Here is a 23,488-nt window from a genome sequence, read left to right as displayed (position 1 = left end):
CAGTTGTGGTCACTATCACCAAAGTGCTCTCCCACCACAAGATCTGATACCTGCCCTAGCTAGTTTCCAAGCACTAAATCTAGAATGGCCTGTCAACGTACTGAGTTAGGAAACCTTCCTGAACACACCTTACAAAAATAGCTCCATTCAAATCTTCTGCTCAAAGGAGGTTCCAATCAATATTGGGAAAGTTAAAGTTACCCATTACAACAACCCTACTACGTCCACACTTTTCCAAAATCTGCCGACCTCTGCTTTCTTCCATCTCCCTGCTGCTATTGGGGTGGGGGGGGTGCTGTAGTAAACCCCTAACGCGGTTACTGCTCCCTTGCTGTTCCTAATTTCCACCCATACTGACTCGGAAGGCAGATCTTCCTCGACAATGGAAGCTTCTGTAGCTGTGATACCCTCTCTGATTAGTAGTGTTACACCCCCGCCTCTTTTTTTCTCCCCTCCCTATTCTTTTTAAATGCTCTAAATCCTGGAACATTCAGCAACCATTCCTGCCCCCGAGAGACCCATGTCTCTTATGTCCACAACATCAACACCAGGTACTGATCCATGCTCTAAGTTCGTCACTTTTATTCCTGATACTCCTTGCGTTAAAACAAACCCACTTTAACTGATACCTTGGTTCCTTGCCAGGAAAATCCTTCCCACTAGCTGGTCTACTTCTTGCTATTGCCTCATCTGTGTCAATTCTCAGCTCTCGTATCCAGCTCAGGTTCCCACCCCCCTGCCATACTAGTTTAAACCCCCTCGAACTATTCGAGCAAACCTTCCACCTAGGATATTGGTCTCCTTCCAGTTCAGATGCAACCTGTCCTTCTTGTATAGGTCCCACCTTCCCGAGAAGGCATCCCAATTATCTACATATCTGAAGCACTCCCTCCTACACCAGCTGCGCAGCCACGTATTAAGCAGCGCCCACTCCCTGTTCCTCGCATCGCTATCTCGTGGCACCAGTAGTAAACTAGAGAACACTACTCTGTTTGTCCTGCTTTGCAACTTCCATCCTAACTCCCTGAAATCGCTTCTTATATCTTCGATCCTTTTCCTGTCTATATCATTAAGTGCCAATATGTAACAAGATTTCTGGCTGTTCGCCCTCCCCTTTTAGAAACTTATACACCTGAACGGAGACGTCCCGGACCCTGGCACCAGGGATGCAACATACCTTCCGGGAATCCCGACCCTGGCCACAAAATCTCCTGTCGGTTTCCCCTAACTATCAAGTCCCCCAGCACGAGTACTTTTCTATTCTGCCCCTTCCCTTCTTTGCCACAGTGTCAGGCTCAGTGGCAGAGAACTGACTGCTATGGCTTTCCTCTGGTAGGTCAAATTTGGGTACCAAATTAATTCCCACAGCTGATGTAACATTAACTGGTCTACAGTTTTATTGATATTTTTCATGAACATAGTTGTTATATTAGCAAGCCTCTGTTTCCTTGGCACAAGTTGTATGTCTGAAGACTGAAAACGTTCCTGTCTACTGCATTCAATATCTTTAAGTCCAGGCAAGATTATGGTGACTTGACAATTTTGTGTTAATTTTAAAACTCAGTTTCTTGTTTGTCTTCTCAACAGTCCAATGTTTTATTAATTACTATATTAACCTTTGAGAGTTTTCATATGGCATTTAACTGATAGCTATTTCCTTTGGAAAGCTTTAACATTGAGTCACTGAGTTTGATTTTTTTGCATCTTTTAAGGAAATGTGGATACATGTTTGAAGCTGTGTCTACTGTTGACTATAAGATTGCAGGGAAGTAATTAGTTTTTGTAGGTGACACATGATGGGACATCTTGTATAAATGTTTTTGCCTTTCTCCCCAGTTATTTGTCAAGAGCAATGTACAAGTAATTTACTGCAAACAGTTTTAGTTATTGAACTGCTTCTGCTCCAACAATACAAAACAAAGATGCAGATTACATACTTCATGTGCTGTGTTTAAAAAAAAATCATATGGACAGGAAATTGGTCTGCAGGAATTTTTAATAACCAGTGTAATGAGATATACGTAGAACCTTAATAACTATGCTATAAGAATGTGTAACTTAGTATTGGAGGTCAATCATCTCAATCCTAGGTTTTCTGGGAACACTTCTCTGTTCGCTTCCGGGCTTGCTTTTTCCACCAAGACACTCACCCAGGATCCCTTCTCCTGCCTCCAACACCCCATCCAACCGGACACCCCGTGCTGGCCTGTTACCACCTCGATCTCTTTATTTCCAGTTGCCACCAGGACATTGCCTCAACCAGCCTACCACCCCTCATTCACTCAATCACCCAACCTCACAAAGCGCAGCCTCCATTCCCTCCACTCCAATCCCAGCCTCCCCCATCAAGCAGTGGACAAGGGCGCGCGGTGATAGTTTGGCGCACTGACTACTACACTACTGAAGCCAGGTGCCAACCCGTGGGCACTCTCTCCTACTGTCCCCTTGACCATGATCTCACCTACCATCACCAAACCATCATCTCCCAGACCAAGCACAACCTTTTCACCTCTGGGATCACCCACCCACACCTTCCAACTTAGTCCGGGAACCCTGCACTGCCTGATTCTACCTCCAACCTAAAAATCTCATACCTGACCACTGTGGCTGGCCTATCGTCTTGTCTTGCTCCTGTCCTACCAAACTCATCTCCGCATATGTTGATAGTGTGTTTTTCCCCTTCCCCCCGCACGTGCGCGCCTATGCACACAGTCAAGGAACTCGCCACCTATGTTCGGTGCACCACCCAAGCCCTCTACCACCTCCAAGACTTTCATTTCCCTGGCCACCAACGCCTTATCTTCACCACAGGCATCCAGTCCCTTTTCACATCTGTCTGCCATGACGAAGGCCTTCAAACCCTCCATTTCTTCCACTCCCAGCGTCCCCATCAGTATCCTTCCACTGACACTCTTATTCAACTGGCTGAACTGGTCCTCGCCCTCAATTTCTCCTTTGAATCCTCCCACTTCCTCCAGACCAAAGGGCTAGCCATGGGCACCCACATAGGCCCCAGCTATCCCTGTTTCTTCGTCAGGAACATAGAGCAGCCCACCTTCTGCAGCTGCACTGGCACCATTTCCTCCATTACATTGATGGCTATCGGCACCACCTTGTGCTCCCACGAGGAGGTTGAACGGTTCATCAACTTTACTAACATTTTCCATCCTGATTTTGAGTTCACCTGGACTATCTCGGACACCTCCCTCCTCTTCCTGGCCCTCTCCGTTTCCATCAACAGTGACCAACTCAACACTGTCATCTTCTCCAAACCCATCAGCTCCCACAGCTACCAGGACTACACCTTCTCCCACCTTTCCTACTGTTAAAAAAAAAACACCATCCCTTATTCCCAATTCCTCTGACTCTGTCGAATCTGCTCCCAGGAGGACCAATTTCAGCAAGGAACACCCCAGATGACCACCACCCTTAGAAACCGCAGTTTCCCCTCCCATGTAATCGATGATGCTCTCCAGCACATCACCTCCACTTCCCACACCTCTGTCCTTGAACCCCACCCCTCCCAACGCAACAAGGACAGAACCTCCCTGGCCCTCACCTTCCACCCCACTAACCACCTGATACATCACATCATCCTCCGCCATTTCTGCCACCTACAAACAGCTCCCACCGCCAGTCATGTGTTATATTTCCCTCCTCACCCCTATCTGCATTCTGTAAAGACTTTCCACCACAATTCTCTTGTCATGGCCATGCCCTCACCTAGCCACCTTCCCTCCCAGCTTTACCTTGTCACTGTGAGAATTGCAAAACCTGTGTCCACATTCTACTCCCCACCCCTCACTCCTATCCAAGGTCCCAAAAAATCCTTCCACATCCATCAGAGATTTACCTGCACTTCCACACAGGTCATTTACAGTATTCATTGCTCCCTATGCGGTCTTCCTGTACACTGAGGAGCAGGATGTCTACATGCAGAATGCTTCAGAGAACATTTCTGGGACACGCACGAAACAACACTTTAACTCTTCCTCCCACTCCCCCAAGGGCATACAGGTCCTGGGGTGCCTTCATTGCCAAACCCTTACCACCCACTTCCTGGAGAAAGAATGCCTCATCTTCCGCCTTGAGACCCGCCAACCACATTGATCAATGTGGATTTCACCATTTTCTTCATTTTCCTTCCCCCGCGCCTCTTTTCTTCTCTCTTCCCCGTCCCATCTTATCCCAGATCCAACCTTCTAACTTTGCATCATCCCCTTGACCTGTCCTACCTATCCATTTTCCTTCCCACGTATCTGTTCCACCCTTCTTTCCAACCTATCACCATCACCTCCACCTTCATCTACCTATCGCACTCTCACTACCGCCCCCCCCACCCCCACGCCCTCCTGTTTATTTTGGTCCACTTGGCCCACAAGTCTCATTCCTAATGAAGGGCTTATGCCTGAAATGTCAATTCTCCTGCTTGTTGGATGCTGCCTGATTGGCTGTGCTCACTCTCGACACTATTCCTGAGGATAAATATTTTCTTGATAAACCTACTCAAAGATGTTGTTACATAACTTTGTAGGTGAGACTTGAGCTCAGAGATAGAGAAAGTGAGGAATGTAGGACTCCGAGATAGAGACACTCACTGCACCACAGGAGCCCCAAAAGCCTACAGCACGTGGTATTTCTCAGGTAATCTTCCATTTGAGTGCTAACAAGGTCTGACTCATAGATGTACAGAATGGAACAGACCCTTTGATACAACTCATCCATGCTGCCCAGATATTCTGAACTAATCTCGTCCCATTTGCTCGTATTGGGCTCGTGTCGCTCAAAAGCTTTCCTATTCATGTACCCATCTGTACGCCTTTTAAATGTTGTAATTGTACTAGCCTCCATCACTTCCTCTAGCAGATTATTTCATGCACAAACCACCCTCTGTGTGGAAAAAATTGGCCCTTATTGCCTTTTAAATCTTCCTCTCTTACTTTAAACTGTGCTCTCTAATTTTAGACTTGCCAATGCTGGGGGAAAAGACATTGACTATTCACCTTATCTATGTCCAGTGATTTTATAAACTTGTATAAGATCCCTCCTCACCCACCGATGCTCCAGTGAAAAGAGCCTGACTATTCAGCTCTCCCAGCTTATTCTCTCCAACCTGGTAACATCCTTGTAAATCATTTCTGAACCCTTTCAAGTTTCACAACATCCTTCCTTTAGCAGGGATACCAAAATTGAATGCAGAATTCCGAAGGTGACCTAATCAATGTTCTGTACAGCCACAGCATGACCTCTCAACTCCTATACTCAGTGCACTGACCAACAAAGGCAAGTGTACCAAATGCCACCTTCATTAGCCTGTCTCCACTTTCAAGGAACTGTGAACATGCACTCCAAGGCCTTTTTTTTTGGCAACACTCCCCAGGACCATGCCATTAAGCGTATAAGTCCTGCTCTGATGAGCCTTTCCAAAATGCAGCATCTCACATTTATCTAAATTTAAACTCCCATCTGTCACCCATTGGCCCATCTGCTCAAGGTGCCATTGTATTCTGCGATAACCTTCACTGTCTACTACACCATTTGCCAACTTACTAAACATATTCATATCCAAATCATTCACACAAAAGACAAAAAGGAATGGACTCAGCAGCAATCCTTGCAGCACACTGCTGGTCACAGGCCTCCAGTCCAAAAAGCAGCTATCCACCCCCGCCCTCAGTCTTTTATCTTTGAGTCAGTTTTGTATTCAAATGGTTAGTTTTCCCAGTATCCAATGTGATCTAACCTCGTTAACCAGTCTCCCATGCGAGCACCTTACTGAAGTCTGTATAGACAATCCCTACTCTCTGCCTTCAATTCACTTTGTTGCTTAGAGTCATAGAGATGAACAGCATGGATATAGATCGTTTGGTCCAACTCGTCCACACCAGCTAAGTATCCGAACCCAATCTAGTCTCACCTGCCAGCACCCAGCCCATATTCCTCCAAACTGTTCCTATTCATATACCCATCCGGATGCCTTTTAAATGTTGCAATTGTGCTAGCCTCCACTACTTCCTCTGGCAACTCACTCCACATGCATGACACCCTCTGAGTGAAAAGTTGCCGGTTAGGGCTCTTTTATATCTTTCTCTTCTCACCCTAAACCTATGCCCTTGAGTTCTAGACTCCTTCCTCCTCCCCTCTCTTCTCTCCCCCCCCCCCCCCCCATAAAATAAATAATCAAGTTGATGAGATGTGATTTCCCATGCACAGAGTCATGCTGACTATCCTTAATCAGTCCTTGCCTTTCAATACATGTTAATCCTGTCCCTCCAGATCCCCTCCAACAACTTGCCCACCAATAATGTCTCACACAGTGCTCTGTAGTTCCTTAGCTTTTCCTTACCACCTATCTTAATGGCACCAACTAGCCAACCTTCGGTCTTTTGCTGCCTCCCCTATCATCTGCTTAATTTCTGAAATCAAATGAAGTCTGACATTTTCAGACCTGTGTGTATTGAGGGTAATGACCTCAGGCCCAGTCGTCAGCTGCATTTCAATGATCTTCCTTTTGTCATAGGTTCAGAAGTGTGAATGTCCATTAGTTATATAATGCCAAGCATCTTTTGCAAATTAGTCCTTGCTGTGTATGCAACAAAACCTGGACAACATTCAAGGCTGCACTGATAAGTGGCAAATAATATTTGTGCTACATTAAGTACCAGGCATTGACCATTTTTCAACGAGAGTCTGATCATCACCCCATGACATTTGATTGCATTACTATCATTGAATCTCCCATTGTCAACATCTTGGGAGGTTGCCATTCATTAGTAACTGAGCCAACTGCATCAATGCTAAGAATTTTGCGGTCAGTAACTCCCTTCTTGACTGCTTGAAACCTATATACCATCTATGAGGCATTGGTGAAGTACGATGGGATATTCTTCACTTCGTTGTTTGGTGCAGTTCCAACGTGACTCGAAGCTCACTGCCTATCAGGACCAATCAGCTTGTTTGATTGGCACCCAATACACCACCTTAAAAATGCATGGAGTCTACTCCATGATACAATGTGTGTCTCCCACCTATAAATGCGGTGCACTATCTCAAGGCAGCTCGATGGTCCTCCAAATCCGTGATCTCTACCACACAAAGCTGAGGACCGAAGATGTATGGGAACACAAAGTTCCCTTCCAAGCTCTACACTATTCTAACTTGAAAATGTTTCACTGTTCCTTCATTGTTGCTTAGTCAAATTTTTTCAGCAATTTGTTTTTGTTTTTGATTTCCAGCATCCTGTTTTTTGTTTGCTCAGTAAAAGTCACTCCTCATTGCCAAAATAATGTGCCGCCTTCGACACAAATGTGATTATTTTTTCCAATCTTTCACACCAACCATGCAATTAGGTAGTAAATACAATACCATTTATTTTTATGCCGAGGGTTTAAAATTTAGTAGATTGATATTGACAGTTTTAATTCCATTCCTAAATGATTAATAAGGCATCCTCTTCCTGTACAAGTAAAGTTTGGGCCTCAAAAATGAAAGGCTGCTGTTACTGTATTGTCCAGATCCTCAATATTTGGATTGTGATTATACTGATTACTGTGGTTTCTTTGTAGGAACTGGGTAAATATGGGCTACTTTATTACAACGCCCTCTTTATGATTCTGCCTTCTTTGGTCATTGCATACTTCACAGGTGACCTTCAAAAGGTAAGCGTTTTTCAAGCCAAACATTTGATACAAATTTGATTTTTTTTTAAGAAATTAGTTCTTAAAATAGGAGTTCCACCCTTCATGTGCTACCACAAGCTACGAAGACACTCAGTGGGTCGAACAGCTTCTTTTGAACTGTATGATTTGTGCATTAGATTGTTCTAATAGATTTTACTTCTGACTGTTGTCCCTCTTTCACTTCCTTTATTTTACTTTCTTTGTGTCCATTGACAACATTTTTGCCATTGCACCTGCCTTAACAGTCCAGACACTCAAATATGTGTTGCCCTGCAGAAAATTCCTAATCCTGAAACACATCAAGAATGCCAACTGTAGTGTGGCATTGAGTCTGCTCACAACAAAATTATGGCTTTGTTTAGGAGTCTCTCTAGACCTTGGACTCCACCTATGGAACCATCATCTTCATCTCTAAGCCTCTGATAATTGTAGAAGAGGGAACAACTGTTTCAAGCAGCCAAGAGCTGCTAAAAATATCGCGAGACATGAAACTGTCAGTCATTGGCACCATAGGATCTCAAATTCGCACTACTAGCCACAAACAAGCTTTCTAAATGGATGACTGACATTTGATATTAGTGTGTGGTCTCTTTGCTAGTACAGGGAAACTAAATCAGCAATAATCAGTTTAATGTTCTGCTGAGCTATAACAAACTTAAGAATTCTGACTGCTGGAAACCGATTGCGTCCTCCTACAGAATAGAAAAGGAAGCTTCAAGTAGAAACTAAAAGTCAGTTATGAGAATGTAACAAATAGCAGAGGGGGAGGGTAGGCCATTGGGCCCCTGCAACTTGAATCACCTTTCAGTAAGGTCTTGGTTAAGCTATTGCAGAAATTCTTTAATGATACGAGAACATGAGCTACATGAAAATTGGCATCAGCATCTTTGAGCTCTAAAGTACAGTTCAGCTTTGGACACTGAATAATGTGTTGCTGATCTACTGTTTGTAGTGTAGCTATTGGCAGAATTTCTGTACAGAATGCCCTTCTATCAAAAGAAAACCTTTGCAACTGCTTTTTGTCGTAATTATTGCATGATAAGTTTGTAGCAATTAATTACATTTTTATATAAATGATTCCTGGAAAATGTTAATACCAGAGACTCCAGTTTGAATTTCAAAAAGACAGCTCAAAAAGTTTATTTTTGAAAAATATAATTTATGATGAAAATAATGGACAAATTTGACCAGTTTTAAAAAATGATCGGAGGTTTTTTCAGTTTACAAAGATATTTCAATATCTGTTCTCCACCCATTATCCATCCTTAGTTTTTAGTGCCTTTTCTCTCTTCCAAATAATTAACTTCCTTCCTCATTTCAACCCCCTTTAAATTCACTAGGTTCTCTACCATCCATGAAGTCCTGTTCATTAAGGCATTCTTTTCTTCATTCTATAGATCAGAAAGACTTTGTCTTTACACCCTATCCCACGTTGACACAGCCTTCAAAGATCTATCAATCCCAATTTCATTGCTTAAACAATACATCAAAATTATATAGATTTTTAAAAAAAAATCTAGCTAACCATCTCCTAGATCTGGATATCATAAAATTTGGCAGTTGTGTATGAGTGGAAGTCCAAGATTCATTGCATCTTAAAGATTTTGGTTTTAACTGCCTTTCAGTTCACTTTGTTTTAATGACACTACTTTGTTTTTGAAAAAAGGTATGATTTGAAGTGCTTTCTAGTTCTTGAGGTGACTAACTAATAGTCAAATCCATTTCATTAGTTTTAGTCAGTGTCGATGGATGTAATGTTTGAGAGGAATAATGCATGTACAAACTTAAAAAGCCAGCCAAACACTAACAATTGGTAACTTCCTTCATGATTTGATGAGTGAAGAGCAACAAAACAATGACCCATCAATATATACACTTCATTAAAACTAAAGGTACTGGAGAAACCGATACAATGAAAGATTAGATTATGTTAGATTAGATTACTTACAGTGTGGAAACAGGCCCTTTGGCCCAACAAGTCCACACCGACCCGCCGAAGCGAAACTCACCCATACCCCTACATTTACCCCTTACCTATCACTGTGGGCAATTTAGCATGGCCAATTCACCTGACCCGCACATCTTTGGACTGTGGGAGGAAACCGGAGCACCCAGAGGAAACCCACGCAGACACAGGGAGAACGTGCAAACTCCACACAGTCAGTCGCCCGAGGTGGGAATTGAACCCGGATCTCTGGCGCTGTGAGGCAGCAGTGCTAACCACTGTGCCACCGTGCCGCCAAAGATATTGAAGCAGTGTCTTTGATACTCAAGGAAGATTAATATTGTTTAGCAATGTGACATGCAGCAAAATTAGGATCCTGGTGGATGTTGTGTTGATGGATTTTTGTTCAGTTTGTAATATGAACTGAAAGGAAAATTGGAAGAAGGAAGCCAGAAAATTAGAGGATTTTCCATTCAATATTACCCCTCTTTTCTCTCCAGTTGTCAGTGAGCTAAAGGAGCGAACCTAAAATCGGCTCTGTTGGCTTAATTTCAGTTTAGTGAAATAAAGTCACAGCATTATTAAAAAATGACTAAGATGAATAGTACTTTAGTCATACTTCTACTGTCTTGAAGCAGTTTGTTGGAATATGAATGGAAAGCCCATGAACACTGGTTCATTTGTGAAAGGCCTTCTGCTTGCAGCTGTTCTGACAGAGTTGCTGAAGTAATTACTCAGACTTGATATCTGACCAGTTGGAATTTCTTCAAAAACCGTGTACCTTATGAAAAAAGGGAGCCCTGGGAGCACTGAGTAGAATAGATCTCTTTTAGTACCATAGAGTGGCTTAATTGAGCCTGTTCTTGGCAGGTTATGTGGGAAGTGCTATGGAGATTGAAAACGCAAACATTTGCAAGATTTTAGAAACCACTCGTTCTACATGGCATTGCTAACTAAAGTTCTTTTCTTTTTACCTTTTTGAAACAGTTGCAGACTTTGATTGCTAGATTATTTCTCTGAAATATTCAAAACCCTTAACTTACCAGTAGAATGTTTAGTTGCGTGTCAGCCTGATGTATTTTTGTAAAATAGGGTAGAAGGACAGCTTAGACAGTTTTATTTTTGGTCACTACTTTGTGTGTGTCCGAAAATGTCCTTAAATATTAATACCATGGAAATTATTATTCTTTATAATATTCTTGATCAAGCATATGTCTAATATATTTGTATAATGTGAAGCATTCAACACCCAATGGGCATCTGCTATATTTGATCATTTTGTACAAATCTTAATGACCTCCTACAGCTATGCATTTTGTATTTGAGGAATAAAGTAAAGAGATGAGCTGCTTTGGACTCATCTAGATTTGATTTGATTTGCATTTAGGTTTGATTGGTACTTGGAAATTCAGTGTTCCAGTATATTGGGGAGTGTAACCTAGAGAAAGAACAATTAAAATAAATGCTGCATGAGAAGAACGGAATCATGCTGTTTGGCTTTTAGGGATTTTCAAATTATCTATCTTTTTTGTTGACTCCGACCTTTTGGCTTTTACAAGATGTAATACACTTTTATTTCATACCATGCAGGGATTCAGATTCATTTCAAGCCAGTTAAATTAGAGTCATAGTGACATACACCATGGAAACAGATCCTTCGGTCCAACTCATCCACGCTGACCAGATATTCTAAATTAATCTAGTCCCATTTGCCAGCATTTGACCCATATCCCTTAAAACTCTTCCTATTCGTAAATTCATTCAGATGCCTTTTAAATATTTGTAATTGCACCAGCCTTCTCCACTTCCAGCAACTCATTCCATACCCCACTACCCTCTGCATAGAAAAAAGCCGCTTAAGTCCCTTTTAAGTCTTTCCACCCTCCCCTTTAAACCTATGCCCTCTAGGTTTGGAATCCCCCACCTTGGGGAAAAGACAGTGGCTATTCACCCTATCTATACCCCTCAGATTTTATCAACCTCCATAAGGTTACCCCCACAGTCTCCACTTCAGGGAAGATAGACCCAGCCTCTCCCAAAAGCTCAAACCCTACAACCCATGCGACATCATTATAAATCTTTTCTGATACCTCTCGAGTTTCACAGCATTCTCAGTTTTGGTGGGAGACCAGAATTGAATACAGTATTCCAAAAGTGGCTCAACCAATATCCTATTTAGTTGCAACATGACCTCCCAACTCCTGTACTCAACGCACTGACCAATAAAGGCAAGCATACCAATGCAGCCCTCACTATCCTGTCTACCTTCGACTCTACTTTCAAGGAACTGTGAACCTGCATTCCCTAGGTCTTTGTTCAGTATTACTCCCTGGAGCCTTACCATTAAATGTATAAGTTCTTTCTTGGTTTGCCTTTCCAAAATGCAGCACCTCCCATTTATCTAAATTAAACTCCCATCTGCCACTCTTCAGCCTGAAGGCCCATCTAATTAAGGCCCCATTGTACTCTGACGCACCCTCTTGGCTTCCACTATACCACCAATTTAGGTGTCTTCTGCAAACATATTAACCATGTCGCCTACGTTGACATGAAAATTATTTACATAAATGACCAAAAGCAGTGGGCCCAGCACGAAATCCTGTGACAGTGTTGGTCATAGGCCTCCAAACTGAAAAGCCACCACCCTCTGTCTCCTAACTTCAAGTCAGTTCTGTATCAAGAATACAGTTCTGCCTGTAATCATGTGATCTAATCTTGCTGATCAGTCTATCATGTGGAACTCTGCTGAACACCTGACTGAAGTCAATATAGATTGCATCAACCTGCCTTCATCTATCCTCTTTGTTACTTTTTCAAAATTAAGTATTTTTAAAAATCTGAGAATCGCTAAAAGTAACCACTTTAATACACACTCAGGCCAGATGTATAATATTTATTTACACAAACACCAATATTACAGTTATGGTGCCGAAAGGAGCCTTTCAGCTCTTCATCCATGTACTGACTCTTAACTAGTGATAGTTGCCTGTCTTTTCCTCATATCTCTACACCCCATTGCTATCCGTTTTTAAAAAAAAAAGCTAGACCCCTCTTGAATGTCTCCATTAAACCTGCCTCCTCCACATCTGGTCCAATGTAGCCCATTGCCTGACAACTCGCTATGTGAAATTTTCTTCGTCGACCACCCTTGCTTCGTTTGGACATGATTTTTAAATCTATGCCCCCTCATTCTTCCTTTTATAAGTAGATCTACTCTGTTCTGCCTGCTCATGATTTTGAAAACGCCAAGCATATCTCTTTGCCTCCCCCTCTCAAGGTTGAGTAGTCCCAACTTCAAAAACAAATTGCTGGAAAAACTTGGCAGGGGTCTGCCGATTTAAAGGGGGAGGGAGGGGCAGGATGGTGAAGGGGGGATAGGTGAAGACAGGTAGAGGGTACGACCTGATTGGTCAATGGGAGGAATGAATCCGGTTGGTGGCAAGGGGCAGTGGAAGCATTTCTTCTTATATTGAGATTTTGACCTATTTCATGATGGATCATAGATCCAAAGTTACTAATATTTTGCTCCCTCATTCTTTCATTTGCTGGATAAGTAATTTTAACAGGAACTCTAGCCCACATCCAGAACTCACTCTGGGTGAGATCATTTACTTCAAGGGCTGGGAATCGAATCTGGGCTGTATGAGATTGAGATTTGCATCTCAGTGGATAAAGTTGTTGAGCCATCAAGCAAGTGGATGAGAAAAACTTTAGTTTGAATAAAGGATAATTGGAGCAGTTCAGTAAAAAGCTGATGTGAATATAATATTGCACCTTCCACATTTTTAGGAGAGATTGTAGATAGGAAGGTTAAGGCGTTTATTGTTCAGACCTTTGAGTAAAAGAATTGGGAAGTCATGTTGAGTATATACAGGACATTGGTAAGGCCTCTTGTGGATACTGTGTACAGTTCTGATTGCCCTGTTATCGGGTGGAGATGGTTCCGAAAAGATTTCAGGATGTTGCTGGAATGGAAAGTTTAAGTTAAATGATGAGACTGGACAGGCTGGGGCTACTTTCCTCAGGATTGCAGGGGGTTGAGAATTGTCCTTAGAGGTTTTTAAAATCATGAGTATAGATAAGGTGAATGACAGATGTTATTTTCCTAGGGTGTGGGATGTCAAGATGGGGGGCATGTTTTTTAGGTGAGAAAAGATTTAAAAAGGGCATGAAGGGAAACTTTTTTTTTCAAAATGTTTCATGTGTGAAATGAACTTCCAGCGGAAGTGGAGAATGAGGGTACATTTACAATGTTTAAAAGATATTTGGATAAATGCATGAATAAGAAATGTTTGGAGGAGTAGGTAAACGCAGGCAGTTTAGGACTAGTTTAGGTTGGGCTCACAGCTGGCATAGACTGGTTGGATCGAAGGGTCTATTTCCATACAGTATGACTGACTCTGACTGGCTGACTCCATTAAAGAAGCTATTGTTTTCCTTTTCAGGCAGTTAATTTTGAAGGTTGGTCAAATACCATATTTGTGATGCAGTTCTTGCTGTCCTGTGTAATGGGGTAAGTTTACTCTTTAAACTCCTGAAAGTAATTGATTCATGTGTTTTACAGAGGAAAAAAAAACACTTTTTTGCAAATGTCTAGTTCTCAGTTAAGCTCATGCAGGAATACACAGTAATAAATCCATTCACATCTCGTATAGTAGCACTGAACTGTACAGAGCAAGAAGATTCAAGATTCAAATCTCTATTGTGATAATCATTTATTCATCAAAATCTACTTTAATCCTGAGGTTCATTCTAAACTGATTTGTAGCACCAAATATCTGAGTACTAACAAGTATTAGCGAGTTTTGAAAAGATTTGTAGCTTGGGTTGAGGTTCTGGATGTAAATTTGCTTGCTGAGCTGGAAGGTGCGTTTTCAGACACTTCATCACCATACTAGGTAACATCAGTGAGCCTCTGGATGAATCACTGGTAGTATGGCTCCCTTTTCTATTTGTGTTTGGGTTTCCTTGAGGTGGTGGTATCATTTCCTGTGGTGGTGGCATCATTTCCTCTTTTTCTCAAGTATTGATAAATGAGATCCAAGTCAATGTGTTTGTTGATAGAGTTCCTGTTGAAACGCCATGTTTCTAGAAATTCTTGCGTGCATCTTCACAGGAAATGACATCACCAATCCAAGGGAACCTAAACACAAATAAAAAATGGGTCATACCACCGGTGCGGAGGCTCACTGATGTTAAGTGATGAAACATCTGGAAACGAACCTTCCAGCCCAGCGAGCAAACCTACATTCAGAACTAGCAATGTATTTAATCTGGAAAACATTTTTCTGTTTCTTTGTTCTGCAGTACTAATTGTGCTCCTAGAACAAGAGTCCAGTTGTCCTACCTTTATAGTCAGTCTGTCCTCCTCATTTGACCTCTAAGTACAGGTATCTTTAAGGTAAATCTGCATGACACACTTTTCTGAGGCCAGTTTATCCTTCTAGTCATTTGCCAGAAGTAATCCAGATGTGATCTGATCAAGTTTCAATATAACTGAAGTATAATCTCCACTGACTTCCATTCCAATATGTTCAAGATTTTTATTGGCAAATAAAATATATACAAAACAATCTAAGCAAGTTGTGAATAGTGTCATGAGGCTTTTTACATAATTGTGCACAATAATAAATGATATAGTAGCAGAGACTGAGAAATAGAAAGCTGTCGAAGCAAATGAAACTTTGTCACACTTTGTGACCTTATTCTGTACACATAAGTGAATAGAATACTGAAAGTAATATCAGACATTTTAGAAAGAAGTTGGTACATTATGGGGTGAGGGCATCACTGGCTAGGCCAACATTTATTGCCATCTTGCCGAGTTAGTAAATGTATGAATAAGAAATGGTTGGAGGGATATAGACCAAGCGCAGGCAGGTGGGACTAGTTTACTTTGGGATTATGGTCAACATAGACTGGCTGGACCTAAAGGGTCTGTATAACTGACTCACTTTTGAAGTTCAGTCACAGGTAGAGGGAGTTAGCAGTCAATTTACAAAGAGCTGCCATAAAATAATAAAATAAAGATAATCTCTTCCATTGGTGTTGATTGAAGAATTAATATCATCCAAAAATTGGAGTGAACAGCAAAACTGTAGACACTCAGCAACTCTGACAAAGCAGCAATTCCTTCAAGTATGAACCCAGATTATCTGCTTAAATCCATGAGGTGGAATTTACGTCCCCAGCCTCTGAGGAGAGAGTGCCGCTAGTGATTTAAAATTGTCACCTTTAAATTAGTTTGTGTCAAGCTACAAGACTGATATTCTAGCTGGTGACCTCATCAGAGGAGCTATGAAAGATATTATTGTGAACATAATCCTTTTTTTAAACTTTTAAATGCAGAATGCAGCACTGAATTATAAACAAAAAGTTGAACCAAAAAGCAAAACCAGATTAATGTCTTATTTCATTAGTTTTGTACCAAGCAGTAAAATCTATAGACCTTAAAATGCTGGAAGTGCTCAGTCGGTCAGGCATGACCTATGAAGAGAGAAGCAGTTGGTTTTCAGATCTGTGGCCACTCATCAGAATTGAAAAATCTTATGTAAGCAGAGAGGCAGGGAAAGGGACAGAAGGGAAGGAAGAATGATATGGAAGGAATGAGTGCAAGCCAGAATGGATTGTTAAGGACACAAGCTCATGATCAAGAGGAGCTATAAATGGCAACAGCAGTCATCCCATTACATGAATAAAAATAGGAGCAGTGGTTATGATCTGAAATGATTCAACCAGGTGTTCACTCTGCAAGAAATAACAATGTAAAATATTTGATGGAATCTCCTATTTCATTTGAGGTTTGCATTAAGATTCAGTAAAATACTGACTAAGGTTGCAAATATTGAGGTCATGGTTAGGAGAGAATTAAATAGGTAAAGAGCTCATCAGACCAGCTGTTTGCTGTGAATTGATTCCCAAAAATTAAAGATAAGACTGAGAAAAGTCTCAAATAGATTATTGTTAACTTCATTTGGCAATGTAATACAAATATGGAGACTCATTTATTCTGAAGTGATTACATATAGGATTTAAATAATACAACATCAGCATCTAAACATTTGAATAAAATCATGATTCAGGAGATTATTTAACCATTTGGCCTACTTTTGACCTGCAATGGGACAAGATCCTGAAGGCAGAAACTGGCAAGTTCATGTCTAGACAATTCATTCGTGTCAAGGAACTGAATATAGACGTTGACTGAGGTAGAGTTATTACTTTCTGTATTCATTATGTTGATAGCAATCAGGAATTCTATACTTTTGTCTTGCCATATTTTGGTGACATCAAACCAAAACAGTATCCATCCATTCACCCCTCCCCACCATATAAAAGATACCACAGAGTCGTTCAAAGGATTTTCTTGCTGCAGTCATCACATTATTTATGTGATTATACCAAATAAGTATCAGTGATATGCAAAGCACAGATTTTACTTTCCTCTTATCATCCCAAATCTGAATGATCAAATATTGCATGAGGAATGGAACTCAGCATTGTGTAATCTTCAGCGAACATTATCACCTTGCACCTATATTGTGGCTCACATACTCCTAATGTAATTCAAATCTATATTCAAACTATTAGGTGAATTCCCCATTGCCCAAAATATTTCCTATATCCATAATGTTGCACTTTACTGAAATTCTAGTGGTAGCGGTAGCCTTGATTTTTGGCTATAAATTGTGGCAATGTTTTATGTATCAATATTTGCATTTCTAGATTTTCAGTTATAATACGTTCACCAAATCAAGGAAAGTATCTGTTTTTGTTCTTGATTCCTTTGCTTGTAAAGTTCCTTGTATAACTGTAGTCATCTTTCACTTTGCCTAAGTGGTCATTCTTCATAACATGAGATGAGAACATTTTCATCAGCAAATATTCATAGCCAAGTTTGCTTTCCTTTGTTTTAGACATGCCATCGAAGTTTTCAATCTGCATTCACCAATGAGATGCTTACCTTCCAGGGCGACTGAGGGTACTTATGATTGGCCAATTGAATGTGTGTCAATGGGAGGGTATTGGTTGGGTCATTGGGGGAGGAAGAAATGGTGAGCTTGGAGGCCTTGGTCATGGCGTGTGGATGTGTATAGGGACTGGATGTCCTTGGTGAAGATGTGTTGGGGGCCAGGGAAACAAAAGTCACTGAGGAGGTGGAGGGCGTGGGTAGTGTCCTGAATATATGTGAGGAAATCCTGGACCAAGGGGGACAGGACATTGTCAAGGTATGGTGGGGCAGAAGCAAGTTGAGACGATGGGTTGACTGGGGCTTGAGTTTTGTGAATTTTGGGTAACAGGTAGAACCAGGCGGTGTGGGGATTCTGGATTGAGGTTGGAGGCAGTTGGTGGGAGATCACCACCTGAGGTTACGAGGTTGTGTATGGTTTGGTGATGGGAGGTGATGTCGTCTGAGAGTTGGTGCCTGGCTTCAGTGGTGTAGAGGTCTGTGTGCCACACCAGCGCACACGCACACACATGTGATGGTGAGGTTGGGGTTGGAGTGGAGGGGTGGAGAGTTGCATGTTGCAAAGTTGAGAGATCTGAGTGGGAGAGGGGCTTGGACTGGTTGAGATGATTAATGTCACAGCAGCAGTTGGAGATGGAGATTGAAGACAGGTAACAGACCAGTCTGGGGAGTCCAGGTCAATGAGGTATGATGGAGGCAGGAGAAGGCATCCTCGGAGGGTGGGTGGGAGTTCTGATGGAAAATGTAAGCACGGATGTGGCGGCGGAAGAAAAGCTCGATGTCGCAATGCATGTGGAACTCATTGATCCGGGATTGTAGGGACTTTAATGAGGACTGATTGTTCATCCTCAGTGAGTGGGAGGTCTGGGGGGAGTGGGAGGTTGGTAAAAGCGTGGCAGGGCAGGGAGCTAGGACCTGGTGTGGAACTGGAGTTGGAAACGGAGGTGGAGTGGGTGTGGTTATGCTGCCTTTACCACTGTGCTTTTCCAGAACCACACTTTGTCTCTGATCTCCAGCATCTGCAGTCCTTGCTTTCTCCTACTAATGATGTTTGCAGAGCTTTGTACTGATGTTCTGCCTGATAAATGGATCCTGAAACTTATTGAGTTTGCTTTGATCTGCTACTGTCAAGAGTTTGTGATATTTTGACTGTGTATTGGTTACCTATCAGTTACAATGTTTCATTTGGCAAAGTTAAAGAAAATGTAAAGATGGCAAGTATTAAGTGCTACTGTCACCTATAATGGGTGTGCAAGGAGAGTGATATTTGGAGTTGGGGTGGGGTTGGTTCCTGGTTGTGAATATGAACAATTCAACTACCAACCCTTCATTTCAATGCTGGATATACCACATCTGAAAGAAATTTAATTAAATGGATAACCCATCAATGTCTGACCAGGATTGTTCTGTTTCTGAATTTGTAAAAATTGCATTTCAGTATGGAACAAACTTTTGTATGTTTGTAAAACCATCAGAATACTTAACTTTCATTTCACTCTCTTGTTTTTTCAATAGGTTTATTCTCATGTTTTCTACAGTTCTGTGCACTCAGTATAATTCTGCTCTTACTACCACAATTGTTGGCTGTGTTAAGGTAAAATGAAACATTTTTTAAAAGAATCAATGATACGTTTTCATTCTTAGTGATATTTTGAGCTAATTATGCTGTAGTTCTGTAGCTATTGCAGTGTTCCAATATCAAATGCTAATCATGTGGAAAGTAGAACCAAGTGGTCTAAGTACTTCACCATTGAGATGGTAAAGTATGGATACTACGTCTAAAAGCAGCTCCGTGCTTATTTAGCAATGGTCACTGAAAAGATGTGTTTATTATCTCTTTCCTCCCTGTTACAGGGCAGTCCAAGTCTTTAAGCACAGGCGTTAATTTTGTGGCAAATCTTTATAGTACATTTTAATGTACTAACTGTGCTTCATAATGGGCTTTGAAAGTGGGAGATGTTTTTATATGGTTCCACTATAGAAGCATATTTCATCAATACAAGACCAAAGTACAGTATTTGGGGTGAGAGGATAAGCATATTGGATTCAGATGTTCCAAATGAAAGAAAACTGGAAATCCTTTCGTGCAGAGTCTGAAAGACTTCTCATTGCATCTTAACTGCATAGGAAAATGGAAGCATTAACTTTTAACATTACAATGATGTTATGTAATGTCTTTACAAATGTAGAAAGAGAAGAAATTGTTTTGAATTGTAAATGCCAAGTTAATTCCATTTTCATTTCAATACCACCATTTTAATTCTGAATTTATCTCTCAAACAGTTTGTGACTCTTTAAATTATTTTTAAAAATGTAATTGGTAATCTGACTTCGGAGTGATATATCATGTGGAGCAGACAATCTTTTTAGAAACCAGATTAAAACATTTACAAATCTGCTTGAGTCAGGTAAAATGTTTCATATTCAAGCATGATTCATTCTGCTCCATTTCGTATATGGCTGAACCACCTATATTGCTCCATTTTCTCAAAAGCAGATGCAGCCATCTTACATTTCTTTAAAAGTTAATACATCAAAATTTTGTTACCTCCTCAGAATATTTTGGTGACTTATATTGGAATGTTTCTCGGTGGGGATTATATATTCACGTGGACCAATTTCATCGGGTTAAATATTAGGTGAGTGACAAGTTTCCTGATTTGAACATGGAAAATAGAAATACATTTTGCATGATTTGATTTTGATTTATTATTGTCACGTACTGAGATAGTGAAAAGTATTATACTGCATGCTAACCAGACAAATCAGAATTTGCATAAAAACGTCAGGGGTTGGTGCTGGGCCCATTGCTGTTTGTTATCTCTGTCAATGATTTGGATGAGAATGGCAAGTCATGATTAGTAAGTTTGCAGATGACACTAAAATAGGCAGTATTGTGGACTGTGAGGAAGGTTCTTCGAAATTGCAGTAGAATCTTGATCAGTTGGGGAAATGAGCTGAGCAATGGCAAATGAACTGTAACATAGACAAAGTGTGAGGTCTTGCCTTTTGGAAAATCAAATCAGGCTCAGAGTTTTGTGCTGAATGGTCGAGCCTTAAGGAGTGTACTAAACAGAGGTCAGTGCACAATTCTCTGAAAGTGGAGTCACCGGCCAGTGAATAAAGCTTTTGGTACACTGGCCTTCAGTCAGGGCATTGAATATAAAAGTTGGAAGTTATATTTAGTTGTACAGGATGTTGATGAGGCCGCACTTGGAGTATTGTGTTCAGTTTTGGTCACCTTGCTATAGGAAGGATGTTATTAACTGGAAAGAGTGCAGAATAAATTTATAAGGATGTTGCTCGGACTCAAGGGTCTGAATTATAGGGAGAAGTTGGACAAGCTTGGACTCTCTTCTTTAGACCGTAGGAGACTGAGGGAATGTAGATGTTAGTGAGAAGCATGGATAGACTGAATGCACTCAGTTTTTCTTTTTCCTAGGGTTGGGGAATCAAGGGCAAGTGGGCATCAGTTTAAGATTAGAGGGGGAGGAATAAAAGGGAACCTGAGGGGCAATTCAGGTAGTGCGCATGTGGAATGAGCTGCTCGCAGAAATGATTGTGGTGGGTACATTAACAGCACTTAAAAGGCAAATAGATGGGAGGAAAGGTTTCGAAGGATATGAGCCAACTGCAGTGAAATGGGGTTAGCATGGCTGGATATTTTGGTCGGCATGGACCAGTTTAGGCCAAAAGGCCTGTCTCTGTGCTGTAGGACTTTATGACTCTATCACGGTAATAGAACCGAATGCAGAATGTGCTGTTACAGCTACAGAGGTACAGAGAAAGATCAACTCTAATATGAGTGTCCATAAATCTCGTAACTGGGGGAAGAAGCTGTCTCTTGTATCTTAACGGTGGGAGAGAGTATGACAGAGGTGGGAGGAGTCTTTGGTTGCCTTGGCTGCTTTCTCGAGGCAGCAGGAAGTGTAGGAGGAGTCAATGGAAGGAAGGTTGGTTTTCATGATGGACTGAGCTGTGTTCCCAACTCTTAATTTCTAGTGGTCTTGACAAAGCAGCTGCCATACCAAGCTGTGATGTATCAAGACAGGTAATCCTCAGGATTTTTCATAGGGATTTCTGGTAATGTTCCAGTGCCTTTCATGTTTCAGATGCAAAGTTTGTGAGAAGATTTGTAGCTCGGGTGCTCGTTGTTGTGGTTCTGTTCGCCGAGCTGGGAGTTTTTGTTGCAAACGTTTCGACCCCTTTCTAGGTGACACAGGCACGTTGAACTACACCCTATATACCGACCACTGCAGCAGACAGCAACTGACAACCGGAAGCGGCAGATTCAAACCAGTATAAATGCTGGAGGAATCAGCACAGAAGCGCTTCAAAGGAGGCTCCCTAGCACTGAAGATGTCACCTAGAAAGGGGCCGAAACGTTTGCAACAAAAACTCCCAGCTCGGCGAACAGAACCACAACAATGTTTCAGATCCATATAGCAGTGTGGGAAAGACAGTAGCTTTGTAGACCAGAAGTTTAGTCTGGGTCTGTAGGTCATGGTCTTCAAACACATTTCTTCTGAGTTAGGCAGAGACTCCATTGGCTCAACTCAGACAGTGTTGTTTTTCTGCATCGATGTTGCCCTTGGAGGAGAGAAAACTGCTGAGGTATGAGAAGTGTTTCTCATTTTCAAGGGGATGGTTGTTGACTACCATTATAAGAGGGATAGAGGAACTGTTAGGTGGTGGCTGATGGTATACTTGGGACTTTTTTTTATATGTTAAGGGTAATGCCTAACTTCTATGCCTTAGCACAGCCGTCCAAGATGCACTGCAGAGTGCGCTAAGATGGCATTCTTACAGCATATTGAAGCTCCACGATGGAGATGGTGAAGACCTTGGCTTTGAACCTATTACGGTTGAACAGGCTACCGTGCATACAGTAAAGATTTGAATTCCCTTGAGCAGGTTTTGGGCAGTGAGATGCAGGATGGCAACAATGAAGGTGATGGACAGGGTAGATGCGATGGTGCAGCCCAGCTTGACCTTCCAGTCCACAATGGAAATGTCAGACTCCAATCCACAGTGACTAAGCACTGTCGCATGTCATCATACAGCAGCTTGAGCATCCTGATGAACTTATCAGAAAGTCTAGTTAAATGTCAAAGGCCTTGGTCGATGAAGGTCATGTAAAGCAGTTTCTGTTCCTGACATTTTTCATGTAATTGATATGTGAAGCTCATGTCTGCTGTTCTTCTGGATAGGCAAAAGCCACACTGCAAATCAGGGAGTCTTTTCTGAAATAAAGTCTGCTGGTAAAGTCTGCAAGTACTCTTCCAGTGGTTTGACAGACGGGATATGCCTCTAATTCTGTCACCCTTGTCACTCTTTTTGAATATGGTCGCAAACTGAGCGTCCCTAAGCTTTGGGGGAAATTTTTCTTTGAGCCAAGTCTTCAAGAGTAAAGCTGCTGGCCTCCCTCCTTTAGGATCTTTGCAGGAATCTCATCAGGACCAGCAGCCTTGTTCATTCTTAGGCTGCTTATGGCATCTTGTACTCTTGGAAACATGGTTGGCTTGGACTAGTTGGACCAAAGAATCTGTATCCATGCTGAATGACTATGACCCTAGGATGCTTTCCATGGTGTGTTTGTAAAAATTGTTAGGAATCATTGTGAACATGCTGAATTTCTTTAGTCTTCTAAGTAGAGGCATTGGTATACTTTCTTGACTGTAGCCTCAAAGTGGATCAACCAGGAAAGATCATTGATGTTTCCTCCTCAGAACTTGAAGCTCTCCATCACCTCCACCTTGTCACAATTAATACAGGGATGTATCCTCCAAATCGCTTCCTGAAGTCGACCAGTTCCTTTGTTTTGCTGACATTGAGGAAGAGATTGTTGTCTTCATACCATGTCACTAAGCTGTCTATCTCCTTCAGGTACTGTCT

General features: G+C 41.6%; 1 protein-coding gene across 1 annotated transcript in view; it reads left to right on the top strand.

The window, feature by feature from the left end:
* slc35d1a (solute carrier family 35 member D1a) overlaps positions 1-23,488 on the top strand; it is a 54,413-nt gene that overhangs the window by 26,353 nt on the left and 4,572 nt on the right. The window contains exons 8-11 of the mRNA XM_060830389.1: positions 7,566-7,658; positions 14,070-14,137; positions 19,109-19,187; positions 20,150-20,232. Of these exons, the coding sequence (XP_060686372.1) occupies positions 7,566-7,658; positions 14,070-14,137; positions 19,109-19,187; positions 20,150-20,232 (323 nt within the window). The remainder of the gene's footprint in view (positions 1-7,565; positions 7,659-14,069; positions 14,138-19,108; positions 19,188-20,149; positions 20,233-23,488) is intronic.

The sequence above is a fragment of the Hemiscyllium ocellatum genome, chromosome 9 (genome assembly GCF_020745735.1).
Source record: "Hemiscyllium ocellatum isolate sHemOce1 chromosome 9, sHemOce1.pat.X.cur, whole genome shotgun sequence".
In the NCBI taxonomy this organism is placed as follows: domain Eukaryota; kingdom Metazoa; phylum Chordata; class Chondrichthyes; order Orectolobiformes; family Hemiscylliidae; genus Hemiscyllium; species Hemiscyllium ocellatum.
Note: the sequence above shows the minus strand (reverse complement) of the source record. Positions and strands in the feature narration are given on the sequence as shown.